Below are 13,426 nucleotides of genomic sequence, written 5' to 3' on the forward strand. Positions count from 1 at the left end.
CGGATTAGAATCAGCTATTTCCAGAGACTGAACTATAATAAATGTTTACATAGAAGCTTATTTCAGATTCAACAGGAATCACAGTCCCGACATAATGTACTTATAACTTCTTATACAGTTGGTATGTGTTTGTTTTTAAGAACCAATAAATGGACTGTAAAGCATAAAAGCTATTGTACAAGTAGAATCAAGTACTACCTGATGGCGGTGATATTTTCAGCATTTGTTCTGGAATTTAATGTTTCAACCTTTTATTTGAAAACAAATAATGGTTCTCCCAGTTGAACAAATAAGTTGGGGCTAAATACGATGAAAAATCTGCAGAGGTACACGGGCGAACATATCATATACACGTACACAAAACACAAACCACCTCCACGCGTTTATACCCATAGTGCTATACACAAATACACTTGGAGAAAGCAAGTCCACATATCTCAAGACAAGCATTTCCAATCAGCAAAGTATGGGCACTGCATCAGTACCAACATAAACAACGCCACACATAAGAGAAAGTGATTTACACATGTTCATATGCCTCCATTTTAAAGAGTAAAAACAAAAAACTCCTGCTGGATTCTGATGCTCCACCCTCCCTCCCCACCCCCCAGATGACCACACCCCAAACACTTCGTTGTCCCCTGCCTCCTCCGTAATGAATGAAAGAGAGGGGTGGGGGTGGGGCGGTAGGCGGCTACAGATGGGGCTGCAAAGGAAGCGTCTCCCGAGGCAGGAAGTTTTGTTTTGCGTGTAAGACACTAACACAGACCCACTTCAGAATATAGTTTAACAGGTGTCAGGAAACAAAGCAAGTTACTCCACGGCGGTTCCAACCACCCTGGGAGCCAGCGTGCTGGAGAGGCCGAAAGAGCCTGGTACTGCAGCACTCGTGTGCCCAGCAAAATAGGACCTGTACCATATGCCCCCACAAACACACACTCACACAAAGAACACAAACTACCAGTAACAGGAACTTTCCCTAGTGGAGCCATGTCCCCAGGAGGGAGAGAAAACAGAACCCAAACCATCCAAGATGCCTCTGAGCAAAGCCGCTAGCTCCATTCCGGGTCACACTGGAGACCCGAGCCCCTGTGGACACATTGTTACTGGTGTTATTGCTCCTATTGTTTTGCTTTCACCATTATTATGAGGAGGAGCAGTATCTCTCAGCTGCCCCACAAATACAGGGAGGGTGAGGGGTCCTTTTAGAAGCATGACAACCAAGAGGGGGAAATGGGGGACAAAAAGCTTGTTGAAACCTGCCTCTAAGTTGAGAGGATAGAGCCTAGTGATGGGGACAGCTAAGAGGAGGGAAGGGAAACGCGTCTGTGTGTGTTTGTATGTGTAAAAGGTAGACAATGTCTGCGGATGGAACATCTAAGAGGAGGGGGCAAGGAAAGGAAGAAAGGCAGACTACGAAGTTCTGGAATCGGGGGATTGGGGACCACCAGCCCAGCATGGCAGACAGCAGACAGAAGGCAGCTGGGGGCGTCCAGCGCAGGAATGAGAGCCCCCCTTGACTTAGAGTGGGGGCCTCCTGGCATTATGTCAGGGGCTGCAATAAACCCAGCACCCTACACTCCTTCTTTCAGAGGGTCTCTTTCCCCTCCCCCAGCCAAGAAATCATCTCCTCAGTCAGTTAAATACATATGTGCATATTTAATACCTAACCACACACAGAAATACACCACACATATTTATATAAATAAATGAAATCAGGCACCATCTATCAAGCAATGGAGTGAACTCCTTTAAACACCCACCACCTCTCTCCTCCTCCTCGCTACAGCCTGAATTTTCTTTCTTTCAAAGCAGTGGTTCCTCCATTTCACATGCTCATGCCTAGAGTGTGAGTGGTGTGTGTGGATCTGTGTTTGTATGTGTATGTGTGTGCACGCTTCCCTCTGCCCCTCATATGATCAAGAGAAGCCCCCTCCCCTGCTGGCGGTCCAAGTCTGCCTTCCATCATCACCCAGCTTTCTATCCAAGCACAGTCCCTAGCGGGGGAGGGGGGTTTGGGGGACACAGACAACCCTCCCCCAAAAAACCCCTGCCAGACCCAGAAAGTCCCTCCCCAGGCTGCCCCTCTCACTCACCGATCTGGATATTGTTGGGGAAATTGGCACCTACTACCGCGCCTAGGAAACCGGTGCAGAAGAAGGCAAAAATGTGCTGCATATTCCTTTTTGCATTGGCGAAAAAGAAGCCCAGGTCCAGTCATAGATTTGGTATTTCCCCCCCCTTCCCTTGATTCCTCTCTGTTCTGCCTGTTCTTTTCCTCCTGCAGTTCCTGCCTTCCTTGCTGCTTCCTTCTTTCCTTCTGGGAGGTTTGTCTGTTTCCCTTGGAATCGGAGCACTTAAACGGCAGCGTTAACACCAACTGACAGCCAGATTAACTGAGCACAGAAAAGAGAAGCCCGTCCTCATGCTGGCGGAGCGCTTGCTCCCCCTCTCCTCTCTCCTCTCGCAGCCTGCCTCTCTCTCCCTCCCTTGCTCTCGCTCTCCCCCTCACACTCACACAGGCTGCAAGCTCGGGTGGCGCTAATACCCAACCGGGCCAGCTCAAGTTCACGGCTGACCTCCTCTCCCTACCACCCCGTCTCCCAGTCCTCACCTTCTCCTCCTCTCTGTGTGTGCAGATGGGGAGTGGAGGGGGCTTGGGGGGGGGGGGATGATACAGGGAGCCTGGTCCTGAAAGGAACAACCCCGTCCCCATCACCCTCCCCCGCCTCCCCCAGTTCTCTCTGCCCCATCCCCCAGCTCCCAGCCCCACAGATGCTACTGGAAATGTGGGTTCAGCTGTAAGTCAGTAGGTGGCAGGGGGTCCCCACAATAGTCCTCCAACCACCCGCTGCTTGATCTAGGTCACTTCTTCTAGGAGCGCACGGGCTGTGCTGGATATATCTCCTGCACTCCACTGGCCCAATTATTCCTACAACTAATTCCTAAGAGGGAAGACCCTAGAAATCCCTCCTAGGAGCTTTTAAAGGAAAATAAAGGCTTTTCCTCCCTAATGGGAGGAATGACAGAAAGGCAAACCAGAGGGTCTGGAGTGATCGGCAGGTGCCTCGGCTTGGACATTTGGCAGTCCCTGTCTGCTTTTACAAGTGGAATTGGTGGTCCCTTCTGAATCCTAGGCGTTTAAAACGGGCCCCCTTCCCACTTTCCCTGCATGCCACTGGAGTCTATAGCATCAGAATCGTGTGGGTGTACAACAAAGGCTAAGGATACTTAGAACAATTACATGAGTCATTTTGCAGGGGTTCTAGTGAGAAGATTCAGGCTTCTTTCAGTTATCTCTGGATGCTGGTCATGCCCAATGTAAACGAGAACTCCACAGACCCTCCTGGACTGGAGCTTCTACTGAAATAACCTGTAGAGAGAACAACTGTGTTCAGGGAAATAGTGTGGGCTGCAAAGTGACAGTCACGAACCATCACAGAGCACTTTGCAGTTTCTGAAGCAGCTTTACAGTGTGACCTCACTCTCTGCTCACACCAGCCCTGTGAAGTAGCCACCACCCTTATTTTACAGATGAAAAACCGGAGGCTCTGCGGACTAAATCATAAAAATACAGACGTACTAAGATGGAGTCTGGACCCTCAGAACCAACATATGGTCCATCCTGTGAACTTGAATGTTCTGGGCATTACCAATTGACCCACGACCCTGGTCAGAACTCCCACCCAACAGATGATGACACAGGAAAAGGAAAGTTCTACCTTTCCATAATTAGAAAGAACAGACCTGATTTTGCTTTGGCATTTGACTAGGCCATTTCTTCCCAAGGCTCCTCGCTTCCTTCACCAAGATTGCTCAATTACACACACTCACAGGACGCTACGAGGGCTGGGATTTGCAAGAAATAGCTCACCATGTTTGATGGAGCTCTGAAAGTAGGAACAACTTGGAGGTCAGATGCTTTCTAATTTCCTTCGCACTTTCACACCTATTAATTAGCTCAAGTGATTTTTAATGAGAGTGTTTATTCGTTTTTCATGTGCCAGGCAATGTGCACACATCACTTAATTGTACAATGATGCCTGTAGTAGATAATCTCACCCCCATTTTACAGATAAAGAAACTGAGATCTAGTAATTTCCCCAAGTTGCCACTACTAACAAGGAAGAGAATGAGGATTTGAACACAGAAAACTCTACCTTGAGGCCCAAGCTCTTAACCCTCAGGCTCTAATGGCAGAAAGTATTGAGCAAGAACATTCCAGAGGGAGTGTAAGCATCAGCTTGAGAAGGTGAGACAACAGATCAGGAAAGACCTCTAAGGTCCCTGACAACATTAGGAGTCTGTAATGCCAGGATTCCTTCTTATAATATAATTTCTCCATTTGCATATTTTTGTCTCTTGCTATTTTGAATGGTACCTGGGGATCTTTTAAGTTCCCCGAGCTTTGTGCCTGGTAATAATAATAATTAGGCTGTCACTGAAAGCTTCACACTTCTCTGTCACCTTTCAGAGGAAGATCTCAAAGTCCTTTACAAGGATTAATTAGCAAAACCTCAACGCCTACCTGTAATAGTTAAGGTTTGTTTTGCTTACTTTGGGGGAAGGGGGCTTTAAGGAGTCAAAAACAGGCATTTTCTATGATCATCAGAAATCCTATAATCAGATAGGTTGTCCTAAAATATAGCTCTAACTATGTCATTGCTTTGCTCAAATATGGTCAATGGCTCCCCTTGGCCTATTAAATACATAGTTGTTCAATGATTAAATAAACATGGAGCTTACATATTTCAAACTTGAGCATCTAGGTCAAATTATGTTTAGGTTCAACTATTTATCTTGGAAATTCTCTTCAAATATGGGTGGAGAACCTACTCTGTATCCCATAGGATGTCACAGGCTGGGGGATATAGAAAAGAATATGACACAGTTTCCGCCTCCAGGCAGGTGAATATAGTAGAGGAGGAAGATAGATGAATCCTGCCATCTGTCATCCAAAGCAGACCATGACTCGTGCTTGATAGAGATGTAAACACAACTCTGGGAGAGCAAAGAAGGAAACAACCATGGGGAGCCAGCAAGGCTTCAAAAGGCAGAAAGTGAGGACAGAGGGAAGACACACGATCCAAGGGAAGAGCACCTGCAAGGGCTTGGAGGCAGGAGAGGGCACCGTATACTCCGGGAGCCTGGCACCTGTGTGTAGACTGGGAAGAGAGAGTGGGGAACGTGAAACCTAGCAGTCACGGTCAGGAGTTGGAGGCCACTGAATTTCTTGCAGGCAATGGGGAGTGATGGGACATTTTTAAGACAATATTTACATGACCAGGAGTGTACATAAGAAAGAAAAGACTGGCCACGAGTAGAAAGGGATTTCCTCATTTCCTTAGCCTCAAAGGCTGGGCTGACATACTATACCTTGCCTTAATAGCCTATTCTGATGTCATCCGTCATTAGTACATCATGCTGTCTCCCCCATTAGTTCTGAAGCCTATTTGCCATCCCCAATATCAGGCTTGGAAGGCTTGACTATCCATAGTCTGTTGTGATTGATGGCAACCAAACCCTGTACCAATATGTCACACACTGGGATTTACATACTTATACATCCATCATCTCATTTCATTTCCTACACACACACACACACACACACACACACACACACACCAAATTCCCCAAGGACAGGAATTAGAACCTACTTTTACAGATTAAGTAAGACTCAGAGTGCCTAGCTGGTCAGCTTAAGATAGTGGTTCTCAACTGGCAGTGATTTTCTCCCCCAGAGGATATTTGGCAATGTCTGGAGACATGTTTGGTTCTCATAACTGGGCAGGTGCAGCTGGCATCTTGTGAGTAGAGGCCAGGGATACTATTAAACATCCTGCAATGTATAGGACAGCCCCCCACAACAAAGAACTATCTGGCCCAAAGTATCAATAGTGTTGAGATTGAAACACCTTTCTTAGGGGACATAGCAACTGGCATGCCTGGGACTAGACACCAGGCCCCTGATCCTAGTCTCTCCCTTCATCATATTACATTGGAAAAAGATTAGATTCAAATTCTTTCAAGACTTTTCACATTTAAAATAGTACACCTGAAAATGAGTGTTCCTCCAAGTCCAAATGGATGTGTATCTACCGGAGGGACTCCAGGCTGTTGACAGGCCTTGTAATGCTGCTCAAACTGAGCCCCAGAGATGGCATGGCATCTACCCCTATGATCAATTTGACCTATCGTGGTTCATATCTTTGGCATTCTTTATTTTTTTTTAAGGTTTTATTTATTTGTCAGGGAAAGAGAGCACAAGCAGGGGGAGTGGCAGGCAGAGGGCAAGCAGGTTCCCCACCAAGCAAGTAGCCTGATGCGGGGCTTGATCCCAGGACCCTGAGATCATGACCTGAATAGAAGGCAGAGGCTTAACTCACTGAGCCACCCAGGTGTCCCTCTTTGGCATTCTTTAAGTTTCATTACCATATAGCTAAAATAGCCTGAGATTTATTTTTTTGGCTTTGGTTTTACACCACAAATCAAAGAGTGTGGTGTTGGGCAGGGATTTCAAATACAAATGCCTCTTTGGGCCAAGGAAGAAAATGAATGAAATCAGCCACATGGGGGAGAGAACAATGAGGACAAAGTGAACTAGAAGGTGTATAACCTTTCAAAAGGTAGTTGCAAGGCCTTGATGCCAGCCAATTCTTGTAAGGAACCATCGGCTTGATGTGGCCAAATAGTCTTTTTTTTTTTTTTAAGAGAAAGCAGAAATAAGGATTTTTTAAAATATTAAGTGTACCTTCCCTGCAAGGGGCACAAAAAGGGTGGGGGCAGAGGAAATTGTCTCTGAGCTTGAGCTGGCCCACGGGCCCCAGAGTGCCAGTTCTCCGTCAATGGAAGGTAGACTCAAGGGTCCAACCACACACCCAATATCAACTTGGGGGACAAGTTCATTTCATCTCTAGGCCTCTGTTCCCCCACCTGTAAAATGACAAGACTAGATTAGGTGATGGCTATAGACTGTTCTGGCTCTGACACTGTGAGTCCCTTTGAGGGCAGGGACCCAGTGAGAAAGAACAAGGACAGGGATGGGTCTGGGAGGATCTGTGCTCTCTGCCTGCAGGGGAGATCAGCAGGTTCCTTCCCCTCCCCTGGGCTTGCATCTCAATCTGTAAAATGTGGGGCTTGTACCAAGGTCTCTTCTGGCTTGAAGATTTTGGGCTTCTAGTGTGAAACAATTCAAGGAGGGGGAGAAGCCATCAAATTTATGATCTGAGAACAGATCGCTGACAGCTAACAAATTGGCAAAAACGCAATCAGAGAGAGGCTGCCTCCGCGGCTTTATAAAGGCCCCGTCTTAAAAGATGTAGAAGAAAAATAATAACGATAATATTTTTCATGTTTTTAGCACAATTCCTACAGAAAGCTCCCAAAATACTCCACAGACTGTGTGTGGTGAGAACACCACCCCGAAGAATGTAATTACCCGGCCTGGAGTTCTGCCAGGTTTCAAAGCATTTTCTTTCTTTCTTTTTTTTTTTTCTTCTTTCAGTCTTCCCTCCCCTTCTCAAACAAATGACAGCATTTTCATAAGCCCTCAGCATTACTAGGTAATTAGGGAGCAGTGCAAGTTCTGGAAAACACCCTAGGGCAGGATCAATGCCTGAAAAAAAAAAAAAAAGAAAGAAAAGAAAAGGTCTATTCCAAGGGGGAAGCTCCCACGCAGCACCATCGTTACTGGTAGAAATCGGAGGCTCTGACTATTCCTCCAGACCAGCAGTACCTGCAGAAAGGTGGCCCCCGGGCAGCTGTCCAAGGTGCAGGACTATCCCACGGCTCTCCCGAGAGGCTCTGGTCTACAGACAAGACAGCCAGACTCTCAGTGCATCCTCACTGGATGCTTCATTTTGGATGAGCCATGCCACCCCTTTGTCTCAGTGGCTTGTCTATGAAATGGGGGTTGTAAGAGGGCCTACTTCCTGAGGCTAGTGTGAGAGTTAATGACACGCTGTATGCAAAGGGACTGGCAAATCTCCAAACACTCAGTGAGGACTTTGCCAACTGTTATGGCAGGGAATGGGCAATGTCATCGTTCTTGCCCAGTGGTTGGAGTTCAGATGCATCCTGGCCCTGGAGGCCTTCCCCGTGGTTCCAGGCTACTTCTGAAATCTTCTGTAGTTCAGTTTGCCAAGCTTCTGTTACCTCTGTGTCACTTTCCCACACCCTACGACATCTGTCTATCAGGGACACACAAACTGCTGATTCTAAAGCCCCCCAGCCTGCTCCTCCCGTCATTCCTTCCATCTCCCTCAAGGACACCTGCGTTCGCCGGCTCATCAAGCTGAGGACTCCACATCCAAACCCATCAGCAAACTTCATGGGCTGGGCTTTTGAAACACAAGCGAATCTACCACTTCCCACCACCTCTCCATTCGTCCCCCCTAGCCTCACATCTGATCATGGCAATCTTTACCAACACTTCATTTCCACTCCTTCTCTACCTCCCCCACCCTGCTAACCACCATGGCAACATAATGTGTTTTCTGTACAGCAGCCAGAGTGAAACTTTAAAAAACAGAAGTCAGATTTTGTCACTCCCCAGCTCTTATATATCCAGAAGCTTCACATCATTCTTAGAATAAAATCCAAAATCTGGCTGCTGGCTGCCTCTTCGACCCCATTTGCTATACTCTTCTTCCCTTGCTCACTCTACTCCAGTCACATTAGCCTTCTCATCGTTCTGTGGATGCACTAAACACCATTTGACTCAGGACCTTTGCACTTGCTCTTCTTTCTGCCCAGGAAACTCCTCCCACAGAACTGCACATTGCTTCCTCTCTTGTTTCATACAGGCTTCTATTTGAAAGTTTCTTACTTTATCCCACCTCCTGCCATGATTTTTGTTTCTCTTACTCTGCTTCATTTTTCTTTGCAGTGTTTATTACTACTTAAATATACCATATATTTATTTGTTTATCATTTGGTCCATTATAAGAATGTATCTTGTTCACTCCAGTACTTGGTATAGTCTCTAACAGAAGTAAGTTCTCCATAACTTGGTGAAAGAATGAATGGATGGTCCTTATCATTCTGATGTTTTCAGACCCTGTTCATTTCCCATCTTCCCCACAATGCCCTCCCATACCCATTTGGACCTCCCTGAATATCTGTGTTACTTATCACTCACTGCTTTTAACTGGTATTTTAACTTAGCCCCTCCCACTGGATTTTCAGCCCCTTAGGTGGCATGAATCATGCCTATAATATAATAAGAGTTAGTTTTGAGTATTTACTATGTGCCAGGCTACACATCTGCCACATGTCATGTGATATTCACAGCAACCATGTAAAGTAGGAACCCTTATCATTCCATTTACAGGTTCACTACAGGTGGATAAGGGGGGGGGGGTTGGAGAGATTAAGTTACTTGCCAAGCTTGCATAGCTATTTAGAGGCAGGGCTGAGGTTTCAATCCATATCTGCCTGGTTTCCAAGGCTGGTTCTCCTAACCATCATCCTATACTATCTCAAGGGCCATCCATGCTCATCAATTTGGTCAATTTGCACTGCACAGGCTCTTGACAATGTGCACTATACTTCCAGAAAGGTAAAGGGCTTTGCCCCAGGACACATGGCCAAGAGATGACCTGGCCCAGTGAGTCCTCATACTCAAAACACCTTTCTGTAGTAGCTCAGCCACAGAATTATCAGGAAGGGGCCCTAAGAAGCCATTTAGAAAGCATGAACAAAACTGGGGTTTGCCTCAAAAAGCAAATGTGTCTTGAGAAAGAAAATGAATAATTGTTTCTCTCCCCATATCTGGTAGCCTTCTTTGAGGCCCAACAGTAATTATCATGCTTATTGTAGTCCCCACCCACCTCCACAGCCAAAGGGGGATTTTAATCAGTTTTCAGGAGACTTGAAACATAAATGATTCTAATTGACTGTCATACTCCTAGTATTAAATTTTGCTGCTTACCCAACCTCTAGCCTCTCCTTTATTACTCTAAGAGAGACAAAATCATGCAGAAGGGGAAAAAAAAAAGCTAAGAGTGGGACATCTCTTATGTGGAAGAGAAGCAGGTAGAATGTTGGAAGGAAATTTTGAGACAATGGAGCCCAACACCTTCATTTCACAAACAGAATAGGATCTCAGAAAGGTTAAGTCATTAGCCCTGGGTCATCCAGCAGATAGTGGCAGATCAGGAACTTGAAACCCAAGCTCTACTGCATGGGAGTATTGTTCATGTCCCGTCACAGTGAGAGAAATCTGACACAAGGCTCATCTAAAGGGGTTCAAGGAATGGCGATCAAAACTACAGCCCATAGAAACACAAGAAAGGGGGCCTAAGTTAGACTGATATTTTATAAGAGGCCGATGGGAGTCCCTGGAGAACACTAGCCCATTGCTCACGTGGTAATTTTTCCACTAGACACTTCTGAGATGGTATTTCAGCATAACAGACAAGGAGGGTCAAACAGTTGGCCTGCATGTTGCCTGACAGTTGGACAGTGGCAAGAATCAAAGAGAATAAACACAGGTGAGAGTTTGTATAAACTTCCCCATTTGTCCTTAACAGAGATCCCCCAAGACTTAACTCCCCCTCCTCTACTCCTCACTATGGATTTACCTCCTTCACTTCTCTGTTTACCCCTTTTATGGGCCCCTCAGATAGAGCAGCCTCAGAACTACCCGTTCCCTATTTCCATCCTTCTTCCATCCTATGGTGTTACTGGAGTAGATTCACATCCGCAGTGACCCAACTTAGTACCTGCCAACTTGAGCTGGTCACACTGCTCCACCATGGTTTCCATTCCCTACGCCAAACAGAAATAGCATCTTGGCTCTTGAAGACTGGAAGAGAGGGTGGCACACATTACAGAAGGGAATCTGCTTCCTTGGGGAAAGTAAGGACCGTAATACAATGTCATTAATTGCAGCTACCACTTGCCATCACATGCAGCACACTGTGCTAAGTACTTCATACACATTATACCACTCAATCCTCTTAACAACCCATAGCATTGTGGTAAGCCCCATTATACAGGGCACACCTTGGTCTATTAGTCTTCAAAGCCTTTGCCATTCACTACTCAGCTCCATGTGTTCCCTCAACAAACCCTGTGGAAACAGTATTAGCAGTTCTTTATTTAACAAGTAATGAGACTAACTCAGGAAGCTAAAGCACTAACCTAAGGACACCAACCAATGCATGGTAGAACCAAGTCTCAAGTCAGATCATTTCCTCCTATTTAACACTGCCAGTTTCTGCTTCCCACGATGCTCCCCACTCCACCTTCCCTCTGCCCTTGATATCAGGCAACAGGCAGGGATTCCTGCCTCTAACTCTTTCTTTTCTTTTCTTTTTTTTAAAGATTTTATTTATTTGAGAGAGAGAGAATGAGAGAGAGCAAATGAGAGGGGGGAGGGTCAGAGGGAGAAGCAGACTCCCTGCCGAGCAGGGAGCCCAATGCGGGACTCAATCCGGGGACTCCAGGATCATGACCTGAGCCGAAGGCAGTCGCTTAACCAACTGAGCCACCCAGGCGCCCTCCTGCCTCTAACTCTTTCAATGAGGCTCCCAGGCAGGGTCAGTGATGCCATGAAACTCCTGTACTCCCTGTACTCAAACCAAGAGTAGGACTGCAAATCATGTGGCAAACGAAGGCTTAAGAGTTCTTTCAATAGGACGGGTCTCTAGAGTCGCCTTCCTGACACCAGCAGGTACCATAGTTTGTGGGAGCAATGTGGTACTCTGACCCCAGAGGGATGAAGTAGGTAGGAAAGTGCTTCAAAAGAGCAAATGATATCTGGAAGCACCCTGCAATGACTGTCCTCACTCAGTGTCAACCACTGGTGCCTGCCTTTGCCCTGGAAGTTAAATGTGAACATGTACTCCTCCAACCTCAACTCTCTAGGGTCAGACCAAGACACACTAGGATGACATAACCCCCACCAGCTGCACCATTTAGTCTGGCAGCCAAGATAGGTTCTCAGGGCCAATGTACCCCCTGAATGGATGGGCCGCAGGTACACGATGATCAGTCCCATCATCATATGGTAGCTCTGTTCTGGGTTACCAGGATGTCCTAATAAAGGGCAGAAGTGAGAAATCAGAACAGAGGCAGAACTGGGGAGGCAGAGTCTAAAAGGCAGCCCTGGAGATTTCTGTGTTCCCTCTGATTTGGATATGCACGGCTACTCGGGGTTCCTGCGATAGCTTCTGGCAGGGCCGGCATCTTGAGAAGCAGAGACAGTTAAGATCTATGGCCTAAGGTATAGGTCCTCCTGGATGTCAGACATCTAGCCCTCTGCTTTAAAGTTCTCCACAGTGGGGCTCAGGGAACCCTCTCCTTCACCACAGCTATGCTCTTCTCCCACACACCTGTAGAGCTGTGGTTATTTGTGTGTATGTGATGGTCAAGCAAGGCACTACAACCCAAGACTGGAAAGATCTGGGGGGAGGTGGGACATAGAATATCATCATACTTTCTCTATGAACCCTTTCACTTTACAGTATTAGAGGGTCCTTCTGCTATAGAGCACTTCCTCCTCCTTGTGGACCCCTGCTCCAGACACTCCAGTAGGAACAGCTAACCTCCTTTTGCACCCTCTAAAACTGACCAGCCCCTCCTGCATTGTCATCCCTGCATGGGCCTCCCAAAGGCCCCTCTCAGACTTACCTTCAGCCTCTCCAAGTTCTGAAGCCATCCCTCCCCGGGGAAGTCCAAGGGGCAGCTGGCCCATCGCTAGGTGCGGTGACCTCACCACGGGGAGAAGAATGACCTGGCGCAGGATTAGAGCCCTGAAAATGAGGGCCTCAGGGGGCTGACTGGGAAGCAAAGCCACTCGCTCTGCCACGCTGTGAGATCGCATGCACCGAGTAGCCAGAGCACAAGAGAAGCGCTTCTTCCATTCTGACGTCAAAGACAATAACGGGAATGAGTCAAGCAGGTGGTTCACGGGGGGTTCGTCATGCCTGACCTCATGGGGCAGAGCCAGGGTATCAGAGGCCTGAACTATTTCCTCTTCAAAAAGCCTTTAGAGGGGCGCCCAGGGGGTCAGTCAGTTAAGTGCTGGACTCTTGATCTCAGCTCAGGTCTTGATCTCGGGGTCGGGGCTCCACGTTGGGTGTGGCGCCCACTTTGAAGAAAAAAAAAAAAGCCACCAGGAGGCCTTGGCCACTGTGGGAGGGCACACCTGTTCCAGTTCCTCCTGTTCCCAAGGAGGCGCATCGAGGAGCGGTGGAGGAAGAAGCAGCAGGCAACCTCCGAAGCTGCAGGCTGGAGCCGCCTCCAGGCTGTCTGCCAGCTCCCTGTCCCCGGTCCCGGTCCGGCGCCTCACTGACCTCCGGGACGGAGCTGAGCAGCACGCGCGGGGTGGCGCCGCTGTTCCTCCCCCAGCGGCCGGGACAATTCTGGCACTCCGTGGCCTTTCTCCCCAAGTCTAGCTCCTGCATGCTCTCTTCAGGGA

The 13,426-nt window shown here is 47.5% G+C and overlaps 1 protein-coding gene across 4 annotated transcripts in view; it reads right to left on the reverse strand.

The window, feature by feature from the left end:
* Nucleotides 1-2,662, reverse strand: part of GRIA1 (glutamate ionotropic receptor AMPA type subunit 1) — a 296,889-nt gene extending 294,227 nt beyond the window's left edge. For 3 of the 4 annotated variants that reach the window (XM_045887676.2, XM_045887659.2, XM_045887668.2), the window contains exon 1: nt 2,097-2,662. In XM_045887676.2, the coding sequence (XP_045743632.1) occupies nt 2,097-2,178 (82 nt within the window). In that variant the 5' untranslated portion in view covers nt 2,179-2,662. The remainder of the gene's footprint in view (nt 1-2,096) is intronic. The other variant, XM_045887684.2, reaches the window with a different exon arrangement.
* Between the last annotated feature and the right edge of the window lie 10,764 nt (nt 2,663-13,426).

This window comes from Mirounga angustirostris, unplaced genomic scaffold, assembly GCF_029215605.1.
Source record: "Mirounga angustirostris isolate CCGP_5_RB_7025 unplaced genomic scaffold, mMirAng1.0.hap1 SCAF_7, whole genome shotgun sequence".
Taxonomy (NCBI): domain Eukaryota; kingdom Metazoa; phylum Chordata; class Mammalia; order Carnivora; family Phocidae; genus Mirounga; species Mirounga angustirostris.